The sequence below is a fragment of the Lynx rufus genome, unplaced genomic scaffold, assembly GCF_022079265.1.
Source record: "Lynx rufus isolate CCGP_SWC_20201006 ecotype Redwood Valley unplaced genomic scaffold, mLynRuf1.p SCAF_7, whole genome shotgun sequence".
Lineage (NCBI taxonomy): Eukaryota > Metazoa > Chordata > Mammalia > Carnivora > Felidae > Lynx > Lynx rufus.
The window spans coordinates 21643826-21671280 of NW_025814889.1; the positions used below are offsets into that span (position 1 = coordinate 21643826).

A 27455-nucleotide genomic window follows, 5' to 3' on the forward strand; every position below is an offset into this window, starting at 1 on the left:
GAAAAACTCCTTGTTAATTCAAAAGCTAGTGACAGTCTCCTTCACTTTTGCAAGGGTTTTATAAACTCCTACATCCCTTCATTAAAAATCCCTGCATTGGGGCACCTGGGTGGTTCAGTCGGTTAAGCGTCCGACTTCGGCTCAGGTCATGATCTCACAGTTCATGAGTTCGAGCCCCGCGTCGCGCTCTGTGCTGACAGCTCAGAGCCTGGAGCCTGCTTCGAATTCTGTGTCTCCCTCTCTCTCTCTGCCCCTCCCCCGCTCATGCTCTGTCTCTCTCTGTCTCAAAAATAAATAAACATTAAAAAAATAAAAAATAAAAAATAAATCCCTGCATTAAATCCCTATGTGTTTGAAATACCTGGTTTGTTTTTTTATCTGAATCTGAGCTCATACATTTCCAAAACCAAAAATAAGTAAATAAGGTCTAAGTTTTAGAAAAATATTTTCTTTCATCTGCAAATGAGGTACTATTATATCACACAAGAGGTGGTTTCAAAAGTTAAGTAGGGGGCACCTGGGTGGCTCAGTCCGTTAAGCGTCCGACTTCGGCTCAGGTCATGATCTCATGGTTCGTGAGTTTGAGCCCCGCGTTGGGCTCTGTGCTGACAGCTCAGAGCCTAGAGCCTGCTTCGAATTCTGTGTCTCCCTCTTTCTCTCTGCCCTTCCCCCACTCATGCTCGTGCTCTCTCTCTCCCTCTCAAAAAATAAATAAACATTAAAAAAAAAAGTTAAGTAGATTTAAAAACTTTCTCCATAGCTGAAAAGGGAATGTACCTGTGTATCCTTAACTGGTCTCCAGAGGGCAGTAGAGTCATTTATACTTAACTAAAGTTACCTCAACCAAAGTGTTTACTTTGATTTTTTTTCCCCAATACTCTTCTGTTTTTTTTTCTTATGACTGAGCCTTAACAAACTGGGTGGCCAGGATTAGGAAGACTGTCTGAGGTCATGGATCAAAGTAATGACAACAAGCCAAAGGGAAGACTCAAATAATCACTTTGATGCCATTACAATAATTCTCTAATTCGATAAGCCAACTAACTACAATTAATATTGTTGCCTAAGTATATTTAATCAGCATGTATTCATGAATATACAACATTTGATAATTTCAAGGCTTTCTACTATTAGAAGTACAAGACGTATATATAGTGATAGTCACTTATTCTGTCATATTTTTTTAACTTTGTTTCTTTCTTTATTTTTATTAATCTCTACACCCAATGTGGGGCTCAAACTCACAACCCCAAGATCAAGAGTCACATGGTCTTCCAATGGAGCCAGCCAAGCACCCCATTCGGCCATATTTTTTGAGCATTTGATACACTAGAAGTATATCAGTGTCCCAGAAATTGCTGAAGACACAAAAGATTAGGAAAGCACGTTCAAAAAAAAACCATAGGGTTCTGACTTACTCTCCTACCGTAAACAACAAAAATTCTGGAGAAGATACGCGAAATGCATCTAGAAGCTGACAAAGTAAGGAATACTTTAGGCCAAAATGAAGTGAATGCAAAATTCCACAGAAGTATGCCGCACACTGAAGCTGGCTTTCACTCTAGGGAATTGCTAACCCAGGTGAACATGAACTTTGGCTTACACCTCTTTGCAGGACACAGAGAAGAGACATCGCGTAGGTCCTCCTCAAAGTGGTCATTCTAAATAATAGGAGACCATCTCTTCAAGGTAGAGACACCAAAGGCCACTCTCCTTCAGTGTGAGAACAAACCAGAACCACCTTGAACTCTGTACCCGCTCCCAGTCAACTACAAGTGAAATTGCCTCCTGTCTGGAAACTTGGCACAAGTGCAGAGAATGGGGAAAAAAAATCTCTTCTGAGTTTTGTAAGCACAAGATGAAAGATGACCTATATAAATTCATACACCTGGGTGGTCTAAAATGTCTCAAGTTAAAGTCAGATTAAAGTGGTCACAGACCCAGGAATCTCACAAAAGCAAACACGAATCTTCTCTACAGAAACTACTTCCGTCCTAGGCTTCAAGGAATTCCCACAGAAATGTAAGTTCAGAGTCAAAAATCATAAAATCCAGGGGTGCCTGGGTGGCTCAGTCTCCTGGGTGACCGACTTCAGCTCAGGTCGTGATCTCATGGTCTGTGGGTTCGAACCCTGCGTTGGGGTCTGTACTGACAGCTCAGAGCCAGGAGCCTGCTTCGGATTCTGTGTCTCCCTCTCTCGCTTCTCCTCTCCCCCTTGTGTTCTATCAAAAATAAATAAACATTAAAATTTTTTTTTAAAAATCATAAAACCCAAAAGTAAATGACACATCACGTGTGACAGCCAGCACTTATCAGACCCTCCATGATGGAAACGGTGAAACACAGAATATAGATCAAGTATATTCCAATACGTTTAGAAAGATAACTGGGCTAAAATTATCAGCAAAGAGCAAGGGTCATAAAAAAATAACCAATAATCAAGCACAGAGTGTCAAATAGAATTCCTACTCATAAAAAACATCATAAATAATATTTAAAAACTCGATGAAATGGCTAAAACAGTAATACAAAAAAAAGTAGGCTTAAAAATATAGTATTAAATTTTTATATGAGAACAATATATATTATTAAGCCTTTATTCCAACATATTTTTAAGTTTCAATCAAATAGACAAGACCCTAGACAAATATCTCATTATATCTGAATCAAAAGGAATAGGAAACCAGATAGTCTTATAATCACTAAGGAAATTGAGGAATCCAAAAGATGTCAATTAATCAATCAATCTGTCCAGGCCCTGATGAATGTAGATTTAAAATACCCTAAGCAAAATATCAATACACTAAGATCAACAACCATTTTTTCCAAAAGCCGTATCATGGCCAAGTTGGACTTAGACAAATAAAGTAAGGTTGACGTAACACTTAAAAAAAAGTAATTAATTAATTTCACCACATTAATAGTTTGAGGGAAAAATCATATGGCCTCGCAGTAGACTCATAAAACCCACACTTTATAAAACTGAAATGTATCCATGATTTTTTAATAGTCTCTTTAAAATAGCCTGGTAATGTAGAAAGTATTATATGTGATGTTGAAACATTAGATTCATTCTCTGTAAGATTAGATATAAAATAAGGATGCTTGCTTTTAATAACTTTTATTAATTATAGTGGCTGCACCACCAGTGAAGTAAAGAAAGATAAATGAATGAATGAAGAAATGGTATAAGGATGAAAAATATAGTAACAAATATGTAATTCCTCTCAATTAATATAACTGTTTATATACAAAGTCCTGAAAATGTTATGGACGAATTATTAAAATAAGTTCGAGAATCTTTTTAATGTTTATTGTTGAGACAGAAAGAGAGAGAGAGGTAGAGAGAGAGAGGGAGACAGAGGATCTGAAGCAGGCTCTGTGCTGACAGCAGAGAGCCGATGCAGGGCTCAAATGCATGAACTGAGATCGTGACCTGAGACGAAGTTGGACGCTTAACGGACTGAGTCACCCAGACGCCCCCAAAAGTCTAAGAATTTAATGATGGTCATTACAAAATCAATGCATGCTAATCAATTGCATTTCTCTACCCCAGTAATAAACAGTCAGAAAATGTAGTTTTGAAAAGGTACTTTGCTGTATCTTCAAGAAAAGTATTTTGGAATAAATGCAGTAAAAGTGTTGTGGGGTCATGGAGCACTGATGGTCGAGAAAGAATTCTTGGGACATTGTGTGGTGTGGCAAAGTTTAAGTAGCACCGGGACAGGACCCGTGGGCAGAAAGGGCTGCACTTCTGCTGTATGAAGCTGGTGATCATATGCTTGGTGCTCAAGGGGAAGGGGGTGTGCAAGGAATATGAGATCACGAATGTCTTCTTCGAATTTCTACTTGTAAAACCACTTTTTGCAAGATTTCTCTGGTGCTTCTCCTTCAGTCGCTATTAACTATCAGTGAGATTTAGAGGCAGTCATAAGACCATCTGAGAATGCAGCGGCCAGCACATATTTGATCCTTATCGAAAATATGCGGGCCATAGGTCAGCCTTCTCGGCTAAAGGTGAAAAACGTTCTGCTTTCATCTCTCATCAAAACTGCCAGACGTCCTTTTGAATATAATTGTAAAATTGTATTTTAAAATATGAAAAAAAGCTAAGTCAATAATACTGTACTGTATTATGCACAGTACTGATTGACTCAATATAGGCATGGTATCACAGGAAGATATTTGGTCCTTGTCCCCGGTTCCCGGCACCTAAAGCTCTTAAAACTTCTGGTAAGAGAGACATGAACATCTGTTGTTGTTGTTGTTTTTAAATTTATTTATTTTGAGAGAGAGAGAGCAAGCATGTGAGAGCCAGCGAGGGGCAGAGCGAGAGGGATAGAGACAGACAATCCCAAACAGGCTCCACACTGTCAGCACAGAGCCAGACGCGGGGCTCAAACTCATGAACCGTGAGATCGTGATCTGAGCCGAAACCAAGAGTTGGATGCTTAACCGACTGAGCCACCCGGGCGCCCCAGAAGCGTGTTGTTCTAATGAGGCCACTCTTGGGAGGCCCCTAAATAGCTTCAGGATGAAGGCTGGTTGCCAGAAAGATCAAGCCTTGATTAGAAGCTTAAGACTTTGGGCTCTATCTTCCCACCTCTGGGAGGGGACAGTGGCTGGAGACTGAGTAAATAGCTAATGATTTATTCAATCGTGCCTACCCGATGAGATCTCTATTAGAAACCCAAATGAGCGCACTCAAAAGAGCTTGTTGGTTGGTGAACACAACTAGAAGCTGGGAAGGTGATGCCTGTGGAGAGGTCACGGAAGCTTCGTGCTGTGCTGTGCGTCTGAAGGCGAGCCGAATTTGCCCCCCCAAAATATGCCTCTTTGGTATAAGGATTATTTTAGGCTGATTTCCTTTCAAAAACAGCAGTTTTGCAAACTGAGGAGTTACTCTTTTGTCAGGACATGGACAAGGGACTAGACATAGAAGATATGAAAGAGACATGTATAAGGAAAACCTTCATTTGTAAAGGTGTCTTCCCTCTGGGCCAGAAAGAGGATGATTAAAACCCTAGAAATGCTTATCGATGGAGGAGACGAGGATGGAAATCTGCATAACAGAGACTTGTCTACTGTGCTTTGCCTGATAATTTCTCAGAACTGGCTCCCCCCCTACCCAGAGATAGTGTTTAAGGTGGTGGCTTGGGCCAGTTTGTGGAGTTACTCAGTTTTCCTGCCCCCCCCCCCGCCATGTTACTAAGTTCTGTTTGTTTTTCTTCTGTTAATCTGTCACTTATGGGGGGGGAAGGGGTCGAGGGCTCAGTTAGGAACTAGAAGGGAAGAAGGAAAGTTATTTTGCTCCCTTACACATCTTTTCCATTTGGCTTTTTGGGTCGTGTCCTTTATAATAAACTGGTGACTAGAAGTAAGGTGCTTTCCTGAGCTCTGGGAGTCCTTCTATGAAATTACCAAACCTTAGCAGGATAGGGCAGGAGAGGGAATACCCACTTTATAGCCAGCGGGTCAGAAGTACTGGGACTTGCGACTGGCATCTGAAAAGGAACAGTATTGTGGAATGGAACCCTTTACCTGTGGGGTCTGCACTAGCTATGGATGGTTGGTGTCAGAACTGAATAAAATTCTTGGACGATGAAGGTCCCCAGAATATGCCAATTTGACATGATTATTCTGAGTTGAAGGCAACTGAGGAACAGCAGGTGCAGGAAAAGTGCTAAAAACAGCATAAAACTACTTTTGTCAAGGAAATTGACATTTACAAAGGAAATTTCCATTTGTAAAGGTGTCTCCCACTTCCGGACCAGGAAGCGGACCCTTAACGAGCAGCTCTGAGGAATGGAGAAGACGTTGACTTGAATCTGTATAACAATCTTAGTAAATGATCCTTGCTTATCAAACTCTCCGTAGTCACCTGCCCATAACTTACCACTCTCCTCCCTCAAAAGCCCCAAATCCCTTTTCTTTTGTTTAGCCTCTCCAGACTTTATTGCCTTCTGGGAGGGTTTATAAGTCCCCAAATTCTGGCTGCCTCCTTAAGCCACATTTCTTTGTGAATTTGCATGCATAGTGATGTGGGGAACAAAGGCAAAGGAAAAAAAAATTAAATTTCCTTACAACTTACAGCCCTTCGACAAGTCCTTGAGACCCGGCAGAGTGACCTTCCTCTAGGAACTCAACTACCTCAATGTTAATACTTTGCTCAGGGCAAAAGGCAATCTTAGCTTAACATTATCCCGACTTCCAGAATCCTGGAAGTCTCCTTTAACATGTAGAAATTCCTTTGGAAACTTCCTTGATCTCTACCCTCCCAAGATATATGTTAGCAATCATCCTCTAAGTATATGTGCCACTGATATATACCTGAAGGGTCTCATGACTAAGGTTTTATTAGACAGTAATAAATGACCTTTTCCTAACAACAGCTAGCCCCTCAAGGTCCTGGAGACCTTGCTTCCAGAATTCCTTAGAGAGTTACACTATCCCTAACCCTTTCCCAACTTGAAAGTATATAATCATCCACCCCTCACAACTCCAGTGCGGCTCTTTCTGTCCATGGGCCCTGTCTCTGTGCTTTAATAAAACCACTGAAGATATCTCAAGAATTCTCTCTTGACCGTTCGCGTCGAACCCCAACATCTCCATATTACATAGCATTTAATTAAATCTGTTTTTCTCTCCTGTTAATCTTTTTTTTTTTTAATGCTTATTTGTTTCTGAGAGAGAGAGAGAGACAGAGCGTGACCTAGGGAGGGGGCAGAGAGAGGAGGAGACACAGAATCCGAAGCAGGCTCCGAGCTCTGAGCTGTCAGCCCAACGTGGGGCTCAAACCCACAGACGGTGAGATCATGACCTGAGCCAAGTTGGACTTTTAACCAATTGAGCCACCCAGGCGCCACTGTCTTTTTTCTTTCTTTCTTTTTTTTTTTTTTTTTTTTTTTGAGTTCATTTATTTATTTTTGAGAGAGAGAGATCGCGTGCGAGAGCTGGGGAGGGGCAGAGAGAGACAATCCCAAGCAGGCTCCATACAGTCAGCTCAGAGCCAGATCCGCCTCGAACTCACAAACCATTGAGATCATGACCTGAGCCGAAATCAAGTCAGACGCTTAAGTGACTGAACCACCCAGGTGCCCCTAATCTGTCTTTTATCAGTTTGATTTTTGCCATCTCACTCGATAAAAAAAAAAAGAAAAAGTTTTTCCTCCTCTATGACATCCTGTTGGTGTCAGGGTTTGGAAAAGTCTGCAAATTTGGTGTCAGGAGGGAAAAAAAAATTCTAACTATAGGAAAATATGCATCCCCCGCCCCCAAGGTCTATAGTTTTCGTGCAAACCCAATACAATTTTCAATGAGTTTATTTGTACAATATGTCACGAAACACATTATTTAATGTATACGGAGGGACACAGAGCCCAGAACACTCAGTCCATTTCTGTAGAAGAAAAGAAAATGAGATAACTTGTCTTACCAAATACCTAAAATTACATGTAAATTGTAGTGGTACTGATGACGGAGCCAAAGGCAAGCTAATGCCCGCAACTACCATCCCCCCTGCCCCTGCCCCCTGCCCCCCCACCTAGGTGAAATATGTGTGATATTCCTCAGGCATGCCTGGCTGCCCAAGAACAAAGAAAAGGAAAGAAAACAAATGATGAACTGATAAAGATCACAGCCATGCAGAACAGGAGTCTCCATCAGTTTAAAATATTTTAGTAAATTACAAGAAAAAGGCAATTTTATCAATAGCTTAAATCTCCGGGAACCTATGGACTCAGTGTCCTGGAACCCCAACATCACCCTCCTTCCACAGTGATATGGGAACAAAGGCAAGAAGGAAATGGCTAGATAAAATTAAGTTTCCTTATTACCTGCAGCCCATTGACAAATACTTGAGGCTGGCAGAGTAGAACATTTCTCCAGGAACTGTCTTAATGTTAATGCTTTGCTAGATGGAAAAACAATCTTAGCTTGACAATTGCTAAGCTTCCAGTATCCCCTGAGTCTTCTTTAGCATATGAAAATTCCTTTGGAAACTTCCCCTTGACTTTACCTCCCCCAGCTCCTGAGTATATAATCAGTCTTTCCCCGTAGTCCCAGGGCAGTGTTTTTTGTTCCACCGGTCCTGTCCCCATGCTTTAATAAAATCACTTTTTGCACCAAAGATGTCTCCAAGAATTCTTTCTTGGCCATCAGCTCCGAACCTCCATCACCCCAAAAGCTCATCACTTATGGGGAAAAATGATTCCCTGCTTTTCAAACCAATACTAAAAATCAATTCTAGCAGATTAAACACCTGAATGTAAAAGGCAAAAATATAAACATTTTAAAAGACTTTAAGATGTAGCAGCATTTTAAAAACAAAACATAGAATGTGGAAACAATGAGGAAAGGAGAAAGTTTGACTACATTCAAAAAGTTTGCGGGGAGGGGGGGGTGGGGTGGGCATCAAAAAACACCATAAAAAGGCTGGAAAGACAAAGAAGTGGGAAGATATTTGTAACATACAACAAATAAAAATGAGTTCATAATATGTTTTTAAAAAATGTGAAAATTAATAAAGGGAAATCTCACTAGAATGGAGATGGGAGGTTGGGGGTGGGGGAAGGGGGTGTGGCTTTCATGCCTCAGTCTCACTGGTGGTGCCCATCAATTGCAAATCAAACGGGAAAAGGCGGGACTTTGTAAACAGGTACTATTTTACTATCCTGGCAGGAGGAAGGAATGCTTCCTCTCCAGCCCTCCCTCCCTGGCTTCCCCCACCTCCTCCCTCCCCCCTGCCCCCCCCCCAAATAAACCAATCTTTTGCCTGTAAAATAACTGGTAGTTTGATTTTTTTTTAATTTTCTTAACATTTATTTATTTATTATTGACAGAGAGAAACAGAGCGTGAGCAGGGGAGGGGCAGAGAGAGAGGGAGACACAGAATCCGAAGCAGGCTCCAGGCTCTGAGCTGTCAGCACAGAGCCTGATGCGGGGCTCAAACCCACAGACCGTGAGATCAAGACCTGAGCCGAAGACCGACGCTTAACCAAGACCGACGCTTAACCGACTGAGCCACCCAGGCACCCCTGATTTTTTTAATTTAACAAAACACTCCTATTAATCAATGAGAAAACAAATACCAATACAAAATTAATTTAAACAGGCATCTCAGAGAACAAGAAAACTGAATGATGAAAAATTATGAAGTCTCAGTGAAGAAGTAGAAATGTTTTTATAAACTGCTGAAGGAAATGTCTTTTATTACAATCAGTTTATTTTTTACCTTTTTTGGTCTTTTAATTTTTTTAAGGTTTATTTTTGAGAGAGAGAGAGAGAGAGAGAGACAGAGTGCAAGCAGGGGAGGGGGAGAGAGAGAGGGAGACACAGAATCTGAAGCAGGCTCCAGGCTCCGAGCCATCAGCACAGAGCCCGACGCAGGGCTCGAACCCACGAACCCGCAGATCATGACCTGAGCTGAAACCAAGGGCTGGATGCTTAACCAACTGAGCCGCCCAGGTGCCCCAACTGCAATCAATTTAGAAGACTGTTTGGCATTTTCTAGTAAGTAGGAAAATACACATACATTCTACCTAAGAATTCCACTCTGAGGAATATACTTTAAGGGCACTCTTCTTGCACATTTGCACCAGATATGGTATAAGATTTTTTTAAAAACAAAACTGTAATTACAGCAAAAAAAAAGTATTACCATGATAGGTAAGAATATTGTGGCATTATGTTATAGAATATTATATAGCAGTGACAGTCAATGGATGATAGCTATACATAGCAAGACGTGTAAATCTCAGGGACATAATTTCAGAACAAAAGTATAAAAATATATACATACAATAATATATATAATATACAATTACATATAGAGAGTTCAAAATGTAGGTCTTAATAATTCATTTGCAAATATACATTGAAGTGCAAACAATAAAAATGGGGGGATTATTAAGCACAAAATTTATGATTATGTTTACCTCTGGGCATGGAAAGCAGTAGGGGGAGGGGCTGGGGAAGGATATACACAGGGCATCAAAGATACTGTTACATCTTCTTCCTTAAGTAGAGCAGTTGTTACATGGGTATTTGCTGTGCCATGATCTCCTATGTGATTACATTTTATAAAAATTCTTTTGTTTCTATTCAAAACTTAATAAAGGTAACTTAAAAATGATACTTATACAGTCAGGTAGTTTATATCAAAGTTACGCCAACTAGATATTTATATGTCAGAAGTTAATCGACTGCAAGTTAAATAAGACCCAATAGATTTAAAACATAAAACAGATTTAAAACAACAGATCAAAAAAAAAATTTGTTTAATGTACAATATTTTCCAATTTTCTCTTCTCTCTCTCTCTCTCTCTCTCTCTCTCACTTCTCCACCTTGATTCAGCTTGTGGTCATGTCTCTGCCTTCATTAATAAAGAAACATAAAAAAAAAAAAAAAGTAACATGACCCATCATCCAACCAGCTGTTCAAGCCAAAAAGCTAAGAACTACCCATGATTTCTCTGTGTTGCTCCCTTCGCACACTGAATTCACTGGTGAATCTTGTTGGCTCTCCCTCTAAAATATATCCCAAATTCATCCACTTCGTCTATCTCCATTGTTACTGTCCTATTCCAAGCCATCGTCATCACTTACAGAGATTACTAAAACAACCTTCCGCTCTTCTTGTTTCCATCCTTGCCTTCCTATAATCCTTTTTCTTCCCAGCAACCTTAGGAATCTTAAAAAAAAAAAAAAATGCAGAGAGACAGAGCACAAGTGGGGGAGGGGCAAAGAGAGAAGGAGACACAGAATCGGAAGCAGGCTCCAGGCTCCAAGCTGTCACCACAGAGCCCGACGCGGGGCTCGAACTCACGAACCGTGAGATCATGACCTGAGCCGAAGTCGGACGCTCAACCGACTGAGCCACCCAGGCGCCCCATAGATAACATTTTTATATAGACTCTATAGCTGATATATCCGTATTTCTACCTTTTTCTCTGTATATTTCTCGTGATCTAGCAATTCTACTCCAGTATATGCCCAACAGAAATGCATTCATATGTGCATTTAAAGATACATACAAGAGGGGCTCTTGGCTGGCTCAGTTGATAGAGGATCTGACTCTTGATTTCGAGGTTGTGGGTTCGAGCCCACATATAGAGATTACTTGAAAAAAATAAAATCTAAAAACTAAGAGGCACGTACAAGAATGTTCATAGCAGCACCATACCTTTAACAGGCAAATACTGGGAACAACTCAAATGTCCATCCACAATAGAATGGGTCCACTGTACATTCATATAATTCATACAACTCTAGTCATACAGTGGAACAATGTACAGCAATAAGGAAGAACAAACTGTTGCTATGGCAACAATATGGATAAACCTTACAAATGGAAGGTCCAGTGATAGAGGCCAGACACAAAGAAGCAAGTGTCCTATGGCTGTATTTACAGTAAAATCCAAACACAGGCAAAACAAATCCATGCGACAGAAGTTAGATCACGGTAACATTTGGAGAGGTGGGGTGGTGTCGGCATACCTTAACATCCTACGTCCTAATTCTTGATCTAGGCAGTGATGATCTGGGTATGTTCATTTTGTTTAACAAAAATTTGAATTGTACACTTGTAATCTGTGTTCTTTTTTTTTTAATTTTTAAATAATGTTTCTTTTTGAAAGAGAGAGAGAGAGAGAGAGGGAGAGATGACGAGTGGGGGAGGGGCAGAGAGAGAGAGAGAGAGAGAGAGGGAGAGATGACGAGTGGGGGAGGGGCAGAGAGAGAGAGAGAGAGAGAGAGAGAGAGAGAGGGAGACACAGAACCCAAAGCAGGCTTCAAGCTGTTGGACACTTAACCAAGTGAGCCACCCAGGCACCCCACAATCTGTGTACTTTTATGTGGGTGAGTTACACTTCAATTAAAAGTTTACTTTTTTTTTTTTTAATTTTTTTTTTTCAACGTTTATTTATTTTTGGGACAGAGAGAGACAGAGCATGAACAGGGGAGGGGCAGAGAGAGAGGGAGACACAGAATCGGAAACAGGCTCCAGGCTCTGAGCCATCAGCCCAGAGCCCGACGCGGGGCTCGAACTCACGGACCGCGAGATCGTGACCTGGCTGAAGTCGGACGCTCAACCGACTGCGCCACCCAGGCGCCCCAAAAGTTTACTTTTTAAAAGCCCTGCCTATAAGTTCTTCTTGCCAAAAGGCATAAAACTTGAACATGAATCTAATCAAGATTTTAGAGCTAAATTCTATAGGAAATATGGAAAACAGAGGAACAAGTGACACATCCTTTTAAGAAGCAAACTAACAAATATGGAACGTGGGACATTTGGAAAGACAACGGCCTTATTTGTTGTTATTTGTTGCAAAAGTCAATGTCAAGGGAAAGAAGGAAAGAAGAGAAAGGGAGGGGGGAAAAGAAACGTATTGCAACTGAAATGATACTTCTTTTTACTACAAAGTAGTACAAGTTATAAAAAATGGAAGCATGACTGTTATAAAAATACAGAGACTTCAATTTAAAAAGTGTTTTCTTTTTCTCCCTCATTCTCCAGACATTCTGCACATGCTACAATATTGTGTTGTTCTGCCTCTTTTTTTGTTTCAATTAAAATATATCTTGGACATGGCTTCATAGTAGTACATATGAATTTACCTTAATTTAAATGGCTGGGTATTTTTCTATCATTTGTATCATTAAGTAGTATTATTCCAATATTTTTTTTTAATTTTTTTTTAACATTTATTCATTTTTGAGACAGAGAGAGACAGAGCATGAATGGGGGAAGGTCAGAGACAGAGGGAGACACAGAATCTGAAACAGGCTCCGGGCTCTGAGCTGTCAGCACAGAGCCCGACGCGGGGCTCGAACTCATGGACCGTGAGATCATGACCTGAGCCGAAGTCGGACGCCCAACTGACTGAGCCACCCAGGCGCCCCATTCCAATATTTTCTATTAAAAAGTAAATTATAATGCAGCTAGTCATTGTATATGTATTTGTCTCTATTTCAACTGGTGGAATAGATTCCCCTAGAAGTGGGATAGCTTGATCAAAATAAATGTACATTTGAATTTTTATTAGAATTTGCTAAATTTCTTCCAAACGGGTGGTACCAATATATGCTTCTACAATATATGCGCTTGTCCATTCACCCACATGTTGCCAACAGCAGATCATATCAATCTTTTATTTTTTTACAGTTTTTGTTTTGTTTTGTTTTGTTTTGGGGGGGGAGGGGAGAGAGAATCTCAAGCAGGCTCCACGGTCAGTGTAGAGCCTGACATGGGGCTCGATCTCACGACTGTGTGATAATGACCTGAGCCACAATCAGGAGCTAGATGCTCAACCGACTCAGCCACCCAGGTGCCCCTCAATCTTTCACATTTCTGCCAATCTGATAGACGAAAGCAGTATTTTTTGCTTCATTTGCATTTGTTTGATTTTTAATAAGGCTGAGCATTCTTTATAAGTCTGTTGGCCATTTGGATATTTTTATTTTAACAGTTTTTGAATATATTTTGCTTCATTTTCTACTGGGCTATTCGGCATTATCTGTATGATTGGTAGGAGGCCTCAATACGTTAGGAATGTTAATATGTTATTTGCATAGGTTATTTGCACCTACTTTCCCAGTTCTTCGTTTGTCTTCCAACTGCTTTTCCTTGCTTTTCTTGTGCAGAGTTTTTCATTTTATGCCTACTTTTATTTTCCTTTATGGTCTCTGTGGAAAGATTCATGGCTCAGAAAGCCCTTCCCCATTTATCTGTTCATGTATTTATTCTTTCAACGTATGTTTGTCCAGCACCTGCTACATGCCTCTAGGTATGAAGCTGAGACAGCTGCCCTCCCAAAGCATAAAGTCTGGCGGGGTGAAGCAGAACTCTCATAAGTAAACAAACGTGAAGAAGACAGTTGTCGCCAGGGGAACTGCTCTGAAGGCCACAGAATGGGATGATGGAGTAGGGAGAGACTGGCATAGAAGATCTCGCCTGGGTGGTGGTGGTCACAGGGAGCCTGAGGAGGAGCCATTTGAACTACAAGATGAACATGAGCGACAGATGGTTCCAGGCATTAGCCCCGAGGCAGGAACGTACTTGGCAGGGTTGAGGGTATGAAAGCTACAGCAGAATGAACCTGGAGAGCCAACGGGGCAGGGTCACCCAAGGCCTGGAAGGCATAGACCAAGCACGGGAGCTCGGACTCCACCTTGAACTCTAAAAGGCACTATGGGCGGGGTGGGGGCCGGGCGGCTCAGTCAGTTAAGCACAGGACTCTTGAAATCGGAGAGTCGTGATCTCACCGTTTGTGAGTTCGAGCCCCACTTGGGCTCTGTGCTGACAGTGTGGAGCCTGCTTGAGATTGTCTCTCTCCCTCTCTCTCTGCCCCTCCCCCATCTGCACAAGCTCGCTCTCTCTCAAAATAAATAAACATTAAAAATAATAATAATAATTTTAAAAAGGCCATAGGAGGGTTTTATGAAAGAGGACCAAAGCAGTGGCCTGCGTGTTTCAAATATGTCTACTTTTTTATGATGAAACATATGCCAAAGTAGAGAAAATTATAACAGTCTGTTACACACTTATCTACCCATTTTGTGCTTACATATTTTTATGAGAATCCTACACATCTTGCCATTGATCCCTGAACACTTCCAGTTCATCTCTAATAATTAAAGGTTTCTTTCCTTCTTCTTTTTAAGAAAATTTTTTAATGTTTTATTTATTTGTTTATTTATTATTTTTGAGAGAGACAGAGTGCGGGCAGGGACGCGGCAGAGAGAGAAGGAGACACAGCATCTGAAGCAGGCTCCAGGCTCTGAGCTGTCAGCAGAGAGCCCGATGCAGAGCTTGAACTCACAAGCTGTGAGATCATGACCTGAACTGAAGTCAGACGCTTAACCGACTGAGCCACCCAGGTGTCTCCTCCTTCTTCTTTTTTTTTTTTCCCTACAGAATCATAATGCCACCATCATACTAACAAAATTGATGAAGGGTTTCTTAATGTCATTTAACAGCCAGTCCATATTAAAATTTCTCCAACTTTTCTGACAGTTGGTTTGTTCAAATCAGGATTCTAACGAGCCCCACAGATTGCATTTAGTGACACGTCTCTTTAATGCTTTTAATCTAGAGCAGAACTTGGTTCCTTTTGTCCCTCCCTCCACTATCCAACATTCAGCCTTAAACCACAGATAGTGCCCTTCTTCCATCCTTCCCTCTTTCTCATTCTTCCTTCTATCTCTCTCCAAGAAACATTTATTAAAATCCAAGCACAGTGCTGGGCACTGAGGAAACTCGCGGTTTCTGTCTTCCTAGATGGTATATCTACCTGAGTCTCCATTTCTCCAATGTGCTATTAACACCGTTACAGGAGTAACCAACCCGAAGGGTACAAAGGCACCTCTCTTTCTCCTGCTCAGAAAATCCAAGCATTTCCCATTTTCTGTGGAACCACGTTAGAGACATAGATGGGAATTGGGGTCCCAGCTCCACTGCTGACCAGCTCTGTGGCTTTGGGTAAGTTGCTTAATGTAGCCATGCCTCTGTTTCCCCGGTTAGCCAAGGAGGATCCTACTGCCCACTTCAAATGCTTATATCATACGGTTGAACCAGCAAAAGATACTTGGACTTCATCTCTGGGCACCACGTTTTGGATGAGCCCGAGAGCATAGGCATTTTGGTAGCAGCCTAATTTGCCTTCTAATTCACAAGAGCACTAGGTTAGAATATGAGCCTGTGACATGGTTCCTATTATTACCACGTTAGGAAGTGAGGATTCGATTTGGGGCCCCAGTTCTTGCTACTTGCTCATGTGAAGACCGAATAAAACAATGTATCTAAACACCTTTGCGTGGTGCCTGGCACAAAGAAAGCACTCGGTAAGGCATTGTTCTTTTACTATTGTTAACACAAATATAAAAATGAAATAAATAACTGAAATATACCTGTGCGAACTTTCATGAATTCTCCTGTTACTTAGTTTCACAGAATGTTGCTGGGTAACCTCTGGCTGGTGCAACCCAGGAACTGAATTTTTAATTTGATTTCAACTTCATTTTTAATAGCCACATATGGCTCCTAGCTACCATGCAGGGCAATGAAACGGTCAGTGACCGACCAGGTCCTACTTGCCTTTTCACATGCTATGGGACGTGGCAAGCCAGTTTGCCTAACCAGTTTTGCCTCCCCAGTAATCTTCCTTGAGGCAGCAAAACTTCTCTTTTCCATTTGGGTGAACCCTGTCCTCAATATCATCTCCTGAGATGCGTAGGTCACTCTGGCTTGGCTTGCGGTGGGGGCGGGGGAGAATCACTAGGCCAGATTGGTCAGGGTCAGCCTTGAGACTCTTGTAGGAACTATTTAGAAAGAGATGCTCTAAGGTTGCTCTGGGGGGAAGAAGATCTGCCTGGAAATTAAACCTTCAGAGAAGAAGGCAGAAGCAGGGGATGGACGGTTGCTCGATAACATTATTTGAGCACCTAGATCCAGCTTTTCCTGAAGTCATTACTATCATTACACTGTTCAGTTACATGAACCAATAAATTCTTTTAACTACTGCCAGTGTAATTAGCTATGTGTATAACTTGCCACTGTAAACATTCTGACTAATATACACTATGCTGTCTACTTGGAATCCCTTTGCATTTCTTGTCTACAAACTGAGAGCTTACTTTAAAACCTACCACAAATATCACCTCCTCTGTGAAGCCTTCCCAAAGCACAAAGGCAGAAATAATTGTTCCCTTTGTGGAATTTACATAACTCCTGTTACGTGTTTTTCTCTGCACCGAACAAAGTATATTATGGTTTAGTTTATAATCTTCCTCCATTTACCCCTCTTCCATCTCTGAAATGTCAGTGTCCAGCATATCTCAGCACACAGCATTCACTCAACATGTAAATCGAAGATAAATTTATTTGACTTTAAGTTATTACAGCCTAGGGGCACCTGAGTGGCTCAGTCAGTTACGCATCTGACTTCGGCTCAGGTCATGATCGCGCGGTTCGTGGGTTTCAGCCCCACATCGGGCTCTCTGCCGTCAGCTTGGAGCCTAGAGCCTGGAGCCTGCTTTGGATTCTGTGTCTCCCTCTCTCTCTGCCCCTCCCCGGCTATCGCTCGCGTGCTCTCTCTCTAAAATAAATGAACATTAAAAAAATAAAATATTAAGTTATTATATAGCCTAATATTTTATGCAGTTTGTTGCTGCCTTTATTTGTTAAAATAAGTATTTTATTATGGTGAACTATATGAAATTGCCGATATTTGACATTTCGGGCTCCAAAAGTGGCAATTTCATATTGTCCAACATAATAAATATTGATAATTATTATAGATATCCTAAGGGCACTTTATCGTATCTGAAGTCCACAGTCAGTGGACAGAAAGATACAAGCCTGAATGCTAAGATGATAAAAGAGAAGAAAAAATTTACCAGTACCAAGGACTGTCATGAATATGTGAAAATGTTTATTTATTTATGTGTTTTTAAAGGTTTATTTATTTATTTTGAGAGAGAGAGAGACAGTGTGAGCAGGGAAGGGGCAGAGAGAGAGGGAGAGAGAGAATCCTAAGCAGGCTCCGTGCGGCCAACGCAAAGCCTGTTGTCAGGCTTGAACCCACGAACCGTGAGATCGTGGCCTGGCTCAAAACCGACAGTCGGACGCTTAACCGACTCGGGTACAGTTGTAAGGGCCTCACAAGGATCAATTCGCTTCATCTTCGTAACAAGCCTAGGAGGCAGGTACTGCTATGATCCCCAATGGACAGATGAGGAAACGGAGGCAGAGGGGTTCGGTATTTTGCCTCGGGTCGCCGAACGATTAAGAGACAGAGCCAGGATTCTAACCCAAGTAGCCTGACTGCAGGGTCCTTGTTCTGAAACACACATTACACGAACTCTTATCCATGATGCTCCATTGTGCTGGCAGAACTCTGTCACCCAACAAATGTAATTCAGAAACTGCTCACTGATGGGAGTGCAAGGAAACCGTCCCCTCTATTTACTGCTGCAGAATACATCTTCCCAAACGTAGCGGCACGAAACCACAACTGTTCCTCATGCTCACGGGCTCTGTGAGTCAGGGGGTAAGACAGGCACAGGCGGATGGCTTGTCTCTGCTCTATACTGCCCGGGACCTCAGACGGAAGGACGAAGTGGCCGGGGGCCGCGTGACTGGGGAGTTGAGCCCAGGTGAGCCTGTGGACCTAGTGTCCACACGTGGGTCCTCCGAAAACCTGGGCCTCTCGCGGCTCGGCAGCTGGATGCGGAGAGGGTGAAGCCGGAGAAAACATTCCAAGGGTAGAAGGATGGAGCCTCAGGGCTTCTCTGGACCTGGTCTCCGAGCTGGCGTCACTGCCCTCACCTTGGCTACAGACAAGCAAGGCACTGAGGCCAGCCCAGGTTCAAGGAGGGGGAGTCAGGCTCCTCCTCTCTGTTGAAGAGGGGCGAGGTAACACTGCACGTGAGCGGGACACCGTCCCAGCCACTTTAGCAAACGACTGGTGCAGAGTCAGAGAGGTTGCTGACAGAGCAGTAGGTCCAGCTGTAGGTTATGGAACAGGCAGCCAACAGTGGCTTGAACAGCAAGAGGGGTAATTGTGTCTGGAAATGAAAGGGCCAGGGGCAGAGCGAGTCCGGGGCTATTTAGTGGTTCAGTGATTCATCCAGGAGCCCAGTGCTTTCCATCTTTTCACTCTGCCACCTGTACGTCGCACATCCAAAGTGTCTCAGTCCTTCATTTTCGGTTGGCCGCGGCAATCCCAAGCATCAGAAGGAGGCAACGTGTCAAGCAAAGAAAACGAAGGGTATTTCTTCCCACGGGTGGCTTTACACGCCCAAGAATAACCTCAGAGCCCACTTAGCTTCAGCTCACGTTGGTCAGGGACCTGACCTTGCCCGTGTTCCCGCCGTATCTGGAAAGGGTGCAGGGAAAGAAAGGGCCCAGCATTTGGGCCCCTTAATACTGTGAAGAGAAGTGAGAAGCGTTTACGCTAATAAAAAAAGGAAGAGCGAGAATCACTCCTGAGTCACCAGTGTCTGCCACGAATGTGGGCAGCCGTCCACCTGTTTAGCAGATATTAGCTGATCGCTAACCACACATCGGGCCTGCTGAGAGGCAGGCAGAGCAGTGAGTAAGACACAGCATCCCTGCCCTCCTAAGGCTTGCAGTCTGGTGTGGACCAGAACACGGAACAAGTAGTTATAATTAAGTACAAATGTGGCAAGTGCCAAGGAAAAAAATGCATGTAATCAACGCACAGTTTGCCACAATAAAAATATTTCTTCCGGAGGTTTATTGACATGAAAGACAAGGTTCCAGTTATAAAACCTAAAAGAAGCACAAGGTCCTTCCTAAGCCTGCAGGGTAAGCACGGAAAACGATGAGTTTTCCCAGCATGGAGGAGAATGAAGCACCGTAACTGGCGAATAGATGAGTCCTCATCAAAAGAAAAGTGACTCGACCGAGAGTCAGAGATGATTCATCGGGATTTACCACAGACCCAGTGAACCCTCTGAGACTGGCCAGCCTTCCCTCCAACTGCACGCTCACCAAACAAACCTTGGATTATTCCCTCACTTACCCGCATACCAGGATGGAATTTTCCAGTGTCTGCAAAGTTACATCTGTCACCATAAAGTGTCATTTTGGTCAATTTAATGTGCGTGTGAACAGTGACCTGAAAACTGAGCAAACAGCTCTTCAAAGCTAAAAACACGGACGGGGACCCCACAGTGAGCCCCACTCTGTGCGATCCCAGGACGTGACGCTGGCCTGATCCGTGACGGCACTAAAAACCCACCTTGTACGTTCCTTTGATAACAGCTATGGCATCAGCCAACTGCTGATTGTAGCATTTTCTTATGATGTCCTCATTCTGCAAACCAAAAAATAAATACAATGAGCACCATAATGTAGCTTCAAATATAGCTCTCACACCTACTAAGGGACTCCATATAAAACCATCGTTCAGATCATCACAAATCTTGTGAACACTTCAATTTGCAACCATTTCTCCTACACTAAAGCTATTACACTGCAGTCAATTTTTACTTACACTTAACCAAAGGCAATAGAGAGCTCACATGGATAAAATAAATACAGATCATCTGAGCATGTTCTTTCGCTTTATGTATCTTTTTAGTGTCTTCCTGGAACTGCTTTTAAAAGTAATAAAATCTACTTATGATTCATATCTTGTCCCGGTCCTTATACCTTTTGAATAGGATATGCTCATAAAAAGAAATCTAAAGCCACTAATCCATCAACCAGAGTGATTTTCTGATTAATCGAATCACTTGACCACCGTTTTGGATAACAATGAAAGATAGTACATTAAAAAAAAACTCACAAATCTTGATTCTGATGTCAATTCTGATTCCAGCATGGAGTGCAAACAACGATTAGGTTTTAGAGTCAGACAGAATTGGATTTCAATATCATTGTGCCACTTTCAATCTGTCTGACCTGAAGCAGGTTACCTGACCTTGGCATCTCAGTTTCCTTATCTGTAGATTAGGGGTGATCAGGTTTCATTTAAGCATTGACTTAAGGAGGAAACACATTTAAAAGGCTTAGTGTGGGGCACTTGGGTGGCTCAGTCGGTTGAGCGTCCGACTTCAGCTCGGGTCATGATCTCGTGCTTCGTGGGTTCCAGCCCCGCGTCGGGCTCTATGCTGACAGCTCAGGGCCTGGAACCTTCTTTGGATTCTCTGTTTCCCTCTCTCTGCCCGTCCCCCACTCATGATCTCTGTCTCTCAAAAATGAGTAAACATTAAAAAAAAAATTTAAAAGGCTAGTGTGGCTCTTAGAATGGTGAGATGAGATTTTTGTTTTATAGTAACAGTACATGTTCTTTTTTTTTTTTTTTTTTTTTTTTTGAGATAGAGAGCAGGGGTGGAGGCCAGGGGGAAAGGAGGAGAGACGAAATCTCTCAAACAGGCTCCATGTGTGGAGCCCAACATGGGGCTCGATCCCAAAACCCTGAGATCACGACCCAGGCCGAAATCAAGAGTCGGATGCTCAACTGACTCAGCCAGCCACTCAGGCGCCCCCCATACCTGTTCTTAATGACAGATACGTACGCTAACCTGACCAAAGATTTTAGGAAATTCCTTGAAACAGCAGAATTTTCAAGCCTTTGGCTCCACAGAGATAATAAGCACAAATAAGATGATATAAAATTGTGCTTAAGAGTCAGATCTCAAGCGTCAAACTGGCTGGCTGGGAACATAAACTCTGATGTTTTGTTTTAACCGGTGGCCTTGAGCAAGTGAATTAAACTTTCTGGGCCTCAGTTTCCTCATCTGTGAAAGCAGGATAATAATAATTGCACCTACTTTATGAGGTGAGTGTGAGAATTAATTTGTGTACAGAGCACTCACAAAGTTTCTGACACAAAGTAAAGCTATTATTTGTATTATCTACTCTATGAGACACAACGTAGGCAAATAAAATCGCCTTCATGAGTTGCTGAATTCAAAACTGCACTAGGTATCTACCTAAGCAGGCGATCAAGCCATAGAAAACAAAGGAAATGAGAGAGTTTGTACCTCGTGATAGTGTTTTTCGATTGTGAGGATCCTGTCATGTAGAGCAGTGAACAGGTTGAAAGACTCCTCTTTGAGACGGTCCTCAAACTTCAGCTGAAGCAGTTCTCTGAGGAACCCAAAATCCACCTGAAGAGATCTAATGACCTAAAAATGGGAAAAACATACATTGTTGTAGAGAGTAAGGGCGCTCTGTGTAAAGGTTCTAGCACATTGCCTGGTTCCGGGCACAGAGAAGCAAATTTTGCCACCGCAAGGTAAGCCTCTTTGGCAAACTGATTATTTTAGGCTGATTATTTTTAAGAAACTGCAAATACAGGAGAAGCTCTGAAAACTGAGTATAAGCTTCCCTTTTATAAGAGACATTTACATTTATAAGGGAAATCACCACTTGTAAGGGTGTCTCTTTAGCTGTACCAGCAAGAGGGGCATGACGCAAAATCTTTAGAGACCCTTTTTTTTTAAGTTTATTTATTTATTTTTGAGAGAGAGAGAGAGAGGGAGAGAGTGCACGTGAGCAGGGGAGGGGTAGAGAGAGAGCGAGAGAGAGAATCCCAAGCAGGCCCTGTGCTGTCAGCACATAGCCCAAAATGTGGGACTTGATCTCATGAACCATGATATCACGACCTGAGCCAAGATCATGGGGGATGCTTAACCGACTGAGCCACCCAGACTCCCCTAGAAAGTCTTATGTTGACTTAACTCTGCATAACCACCATACCCTTGTTTATTGAGCTTTTCCTAGTAACCTCCCATAACTGTGCCCTACCTCCCCCAACATCTTCTTTTGTGTTTAGTTGAAGGTGGTATTTAAGATGACGACTTCCACCATCTCAGCGTTACTCAGTTTTTCTGGGCCTCTCCCATATATGCAGGGGGTGTACGTGTCACAAAATTGCTTGATTTTCTCCTGTTAATCTGTCAAACATCAATCTGATTCTTAGACCAGCCAGATGAATATTGAAGGGTCAATAAAAATTTCTCCTCCCCAACATGAGCATATGGTCTGGAATGTGGTCAGGGGCTTGTCCTGCCTTTTAAGAATACCTCTGAATTATGGTGCACATTGGAGAACTCCAGTTAACTTGCTATTAACATATGCTAATGGAGTAAGGGAGAGAAGGTTCCTGGTGGTTTCTTCCTAAATGGAATAAAATACCTGGGTTATTAACGACAACCCTTTATCACACCTCAAAAAGTATCATCCAAGATGTGGATTTTAAATCAGAAAAGATAGGAAAAAATTCATATTTGTTGTGAATTTACTAGCCAAACATTTAAATATATAACTAGCATGGTGACTAAGAATCATTTCTGATTGTCATCAAAACATACAATGTGTTTTTGTGAAGATATAATGGCCAAAAAGCTCCCGAATTTGGTGAAAGATAGACTCGAGATGCTGAACAAACTTCATGCAGGATAAATACATATGAACCACACCTAGGTACATAACAATTCAACTGCTGAAAACTACAGGTAAAAAGAAAATCTTTTTTTAGGGGCACCTGGGTGGCTTAGTCATCGGTGGAGTGCCCAAATCTTGATTTTGGCTCAGGTCATATCCCAGGGTCATAGGATTGAGTCCCACATCAGTATGGAGCCTGCTTAAGACTCTCTCTCTCTCTCTCTCTCTCTCTCTCTCTCATTCCCTCTCTTCTTCTGCCCCTCTCCCCTCCCCTCATGTGTACACTCTGTCCCTCTCTCTCTCTCTCTAAAAGTAAAAAAAACAAAAACACTTTTTTTTTCTTAAGTAAACTCTATGCCCTATCATGACCTTGAGATCAAGAGTGGCATACTTTACCAACAGAGCCAGCCAGGCGCCTCAAAAAGAAAATCTTGAAAGCAGTCAGAAAAGAAAACAAGTGCATACAGGGGAATAACTTTTGAAATGATTGATGTTTTCTTATTAGAAAGTATGGAAGTCAGAGGCGCAATGTTACAGCGAAAAGTAAAAAAGTACACATCAGTCAAAAATGCTATAATCAATGTAACATTTTAAATAAAGAAAACTATGAGAATTCATTGCCCAAGTCAAGAATTGCTAAAGAAATTCCTTCAGGCTAAAAAGAAATATTACAAGCTGGAAACTTAGATTTTCAGGAACGAGTGAAGAGCATTGGAAATAGTAAATATCCAAGCAAATATAAAAGACTAGTTTTACCTCTTATTAGTTTAATATATATAGGAATGTTTAAAAAGATTTTTTTTAATGTTCATTCATTTTTGAGAGAGAGACAGAGTATGAGTGGCGAGGGGCAGAGAGAGAGGGAGACACAGAACTTGAAGCGGGCTCCAGGCTCTGAGCTGTCAGCACAGAGCCCGATGCGGGGCTCGAACTCACGAGCTGTGGGATCACGACCTGAGCCAAAGTCAGACACTTAACTAACTGACTGAGCCACCCAGGAGCCCTTAGGTTGGATTTTTAAAACCTGCTATATATAACTTGTAAAAGACGTACTAAGACACAACACAGAAATGAGGTCAGTGTAAGAATGAGAAAGATTTATCAGGCAAACACTATATCAAAGAATGTTGATATAGGTATATTGAAGAGAATGGTAAAAATATAGATATAGATATAGATGATATAGATATAGATATAGATTCACATACATATAGATTCATATACATATATACATACACGTATACACATACATATATATTCACATACATATATGTTCATATACATATATATATACATACACATATACACATACATATATATACGCTCTCAACTGTTAACAAGTGCAGCTTATCTTTAATTTCCCATATCCAGGGCACAATGACAAAGACCGACCTCACACGAGCACAAGTTGCAAACAAATACCAAATAATTTGTCTCACAAAGAGTTTTTACTGACAACAAAGGACTGAAGTTAAAAATCAACAACATAAGAATAACTAAAAAGCATACTTGGAAAATGTTAGAGTATTTCAATCTAATACCGATAAATATTAATAGCAATAACTAATAAAAATAATTAGTATTATGAATACCAATAAAAATACTATATTTCAAAATTTGTGGAATGAAAGTAAAAAAGTACTTTATGGGAAATATAAGACTGTAAATGCTTATCAAAGGAAAGAGGGGGCCTCAAAAACAATGATCTATAGGCTTTGGTAGCTGACAACCCAATATCCATTACACTGGTTCTTCCTTACTGAGAGGGCCAGGACTTTTTGGAACAGAAATATGACTAGTTAAAATGCTCTCTTCTCTAGGGGTGCTTGGGTGGCTCAGTCGGTTAAGCGTCTGACTTCAGCTCAGGTCGTGATCTTGTAGTCCGTGGGTTCGAGCCCCACGTCAGGCTCTGTGCTGACAGTTCAGAACCTGGAACCTGCTTCGGATTCTGTCTCCCTCTCTCTCTGCCCCTCCCCCGCATCTCAAAAATAAATAAACATTAAAAAAAAAATGTTCGCTTCTCTAGAACCCCGTCCAGTTAAAGGGGTCAAGGGATACAGTTAAGGCCAACGATAAACAAGCAGGGGTTTTCTATGGGGTTTTCTGCTTTCCTCACATGGCTGCCGCCCCCTCTACTTCTCTCATCTTCTCCTTCCTCCATGAACAGCAAATGGAGACTGGAGGTGAAACAGCCATCTTGCTACTATGAGGTCAGAATATGAAAGCAAAACCATGCACTAATAATGGAGATTTGAAAAAATAAAACAAGTCTAGTATATAGATAACAACAGAGAGCTACTGCCCCAACTATGGATTATCTAACTCTAACTGAATTATGGGATTAAGGCACGATAGTTGCATTTTCTTTTTTTAAATTTTTTATTAAAAAAATTTTTTTAATGTCTTATTTATTTTGGGGAGACAGAGAGACAGAGTGCAAGCAGGGGAGGGGCAGAGAGAGAGGGAGACACAGAATCTGAAGCAGGCTCCAGGCTCCGAGCTGTGAGCACAGAGCCTGACGCAGGGCTCGAACCCACAGAAGGACCATGAGATCATGACCCAAGCTGAAGTCAGATGCCTAACCGACTGAGCCACCCAGGTGCCTCTTAAAGTTTTTTTTTAATGTTTTATTTATTTTGGGGAGACAGAGGGACAGAGTGTAAGCAGGGGAGCCACGATAGTTGCATTTTCTAAAAATAGAGTGATATGCCATCCTAACTGACACTGAGATCCAACTCGAGCAATTAGACAAAGGAAAACAGAGCGAACCCAAAACAGCAGCAAAAATTAAATAATAAAGATAAGAAATTTATGTACTAGAAATGAAGATATGAGGGAGAGGATTAATAAATCTAAAAGTTGAGTCTCTGAAAAAGTTAACGAGATAGATAAAACTGCCCAGATTCATCTAGGGAAAAACAAGTGTGCGGACAAAATTATAGTTTTTTAAAATATATAACTACAGATACAATAAAGATTTAAGAATAATAAGAGAAGACAGTAATTTAAAAATTTGCCATTCTGGGGTGCCTGGGGGGCGCAGTCGGTTAAGCGTCCGACTTCAGCCAGGTCACGATCTCGCGGTCCGTGAGTTCGAGCCCCGAGTCAGGCTCTGGGCCGATGGCTCGGAGCCTGGAGCCTGTTTCCGATTCTGTGTCTGCCTCTCTCTCTGCCCCTCCCCCGTTCATGCTCTGTCTCTCTCTGTCCCAAAAATAAATAAAAAACGTTGAAAAAAAATTTTTAAAAATTTAAAAATTTGCCGTTCTGAATACTTTTGTAGAAAAACATAATGTCAAAACTCACCCAAGAAGATTTAAGAAAACCTTAATATATCCATAACAAAATCAAAATAGCAATGAAAGTAGGCGCATTCAGTTTTACAAGTGACTTCTTTTTTTTTAATTTTTTTTAACGTTTTATTTATTTTTGAGACAGGGAGAGAGAGAGCATGAACAGGGGAGGGTCAGAGAGAGGGAGACACAGAATCCGAAACAGGCTCCAGGCTCTGAGCTGTCAGCACAGAGCCCGACGCGGGGCTCGAACTCATGGACTGTGAGATCGTGACCTGAGCCGAAGTTGGCCGCTCAACCGACTGAGCCACCCAGGCGCCCCACAAGTGACTTTTAACAAATAAAGAAACAGGTAATTCCAACCTCACGTCAATTATTCCAGAGAAAAGAGTCAGGAACATCTCACAACTCATTTTATAAAGGTACTAAGACCCTGGTGCCAAGATTGAACAATACTGTAAGAAGAAAAGAAAATTACAGGACAATATCTTAGGAACATAAATGAAAACAATCATTGGTAAAATGATAGCAAATGATGCAGAAAGCAGAAAGAATTATTATGGTCCAGCTGGGTTCATTCTGGGTTTACTACTCAAAAATCAGTTTTCCTCAACATCACTCATCATCGGTGAAATACAAATCAAAACCACGGTGAGATACCACCTGACACCTGTCAGAATGGCCAACATGAACAACTCAGGCCACAGCAGATGTTGGCGAGGATGCGGAGAAAGAGGCTCTCTTTTGCATTGTTGGTGGCAATGCAAGCTGGTGCAGCCGCTCTGGAAAACAGTATGGAGGTTCCTCAAAAAACTAAAAATAGAACTGTTCTATGGTCCAGCAATTGCACTACTAGGTATTTATCCAAGGGATGCAGGTGTGCTGTTTTGAAGGGGCACCTGCACCCCAATATTTATAGCAGCACTATTGACAATAGCCAAAGTATGGAAAGAGCTCAAATGTCCATTGACAGGTAAATGGATAAAGGGGCGCCTGGGTGGCGCAGTCAGTTAAGCGTCCGACTTCAACCAGGTCACGATCTCGCGGTCCGTGAGTTTGAGCCCCGCGTCAGGCTCTGGGCTGATGGCTCAGAGCCTGGAGCCTGTTTCCGATTCTGTGTCTCCCTCTCTCTCTGCCCCTCCCCCGTTCATGCTCTGTCTCTCTCTGTCCCAAAAATAAATTAAAAAAAAAAAAAAAAGAAGATGTACACACACACACACACACACTGGAATATTACTTGGTAATCA

At 41.8% G+C, this 27455-nt stretch overlaps 1 protein-coding gene across 1 annotated transcript in view; it reads right to left on the reverse strand.

Annotated features, from left to right (window-relative positions):
- CUNH10orf67 (chromosome unknown C10orf67 homolog) overlaps positions 1-27455 on the reverse strand; it is a 162079-nt gene that overhangs the window by 115652 nt on the left and 18972 nt on the right. The window contains exons 3-4 of the mRNA XM_047066303.1: positions 21514-21657; positions 19764-19838 (exon numbers count right to left, since the gene is read on the reverse strand). Of these exons, the coding sequence (XP_046922259.1) occupies positions 19764-19838; positions 21514-21657 (219 nt within the window). The remainder of the gene's footprint in view (positions 1-19763; positions 19839-21513; positions 21658-27455) is intronic.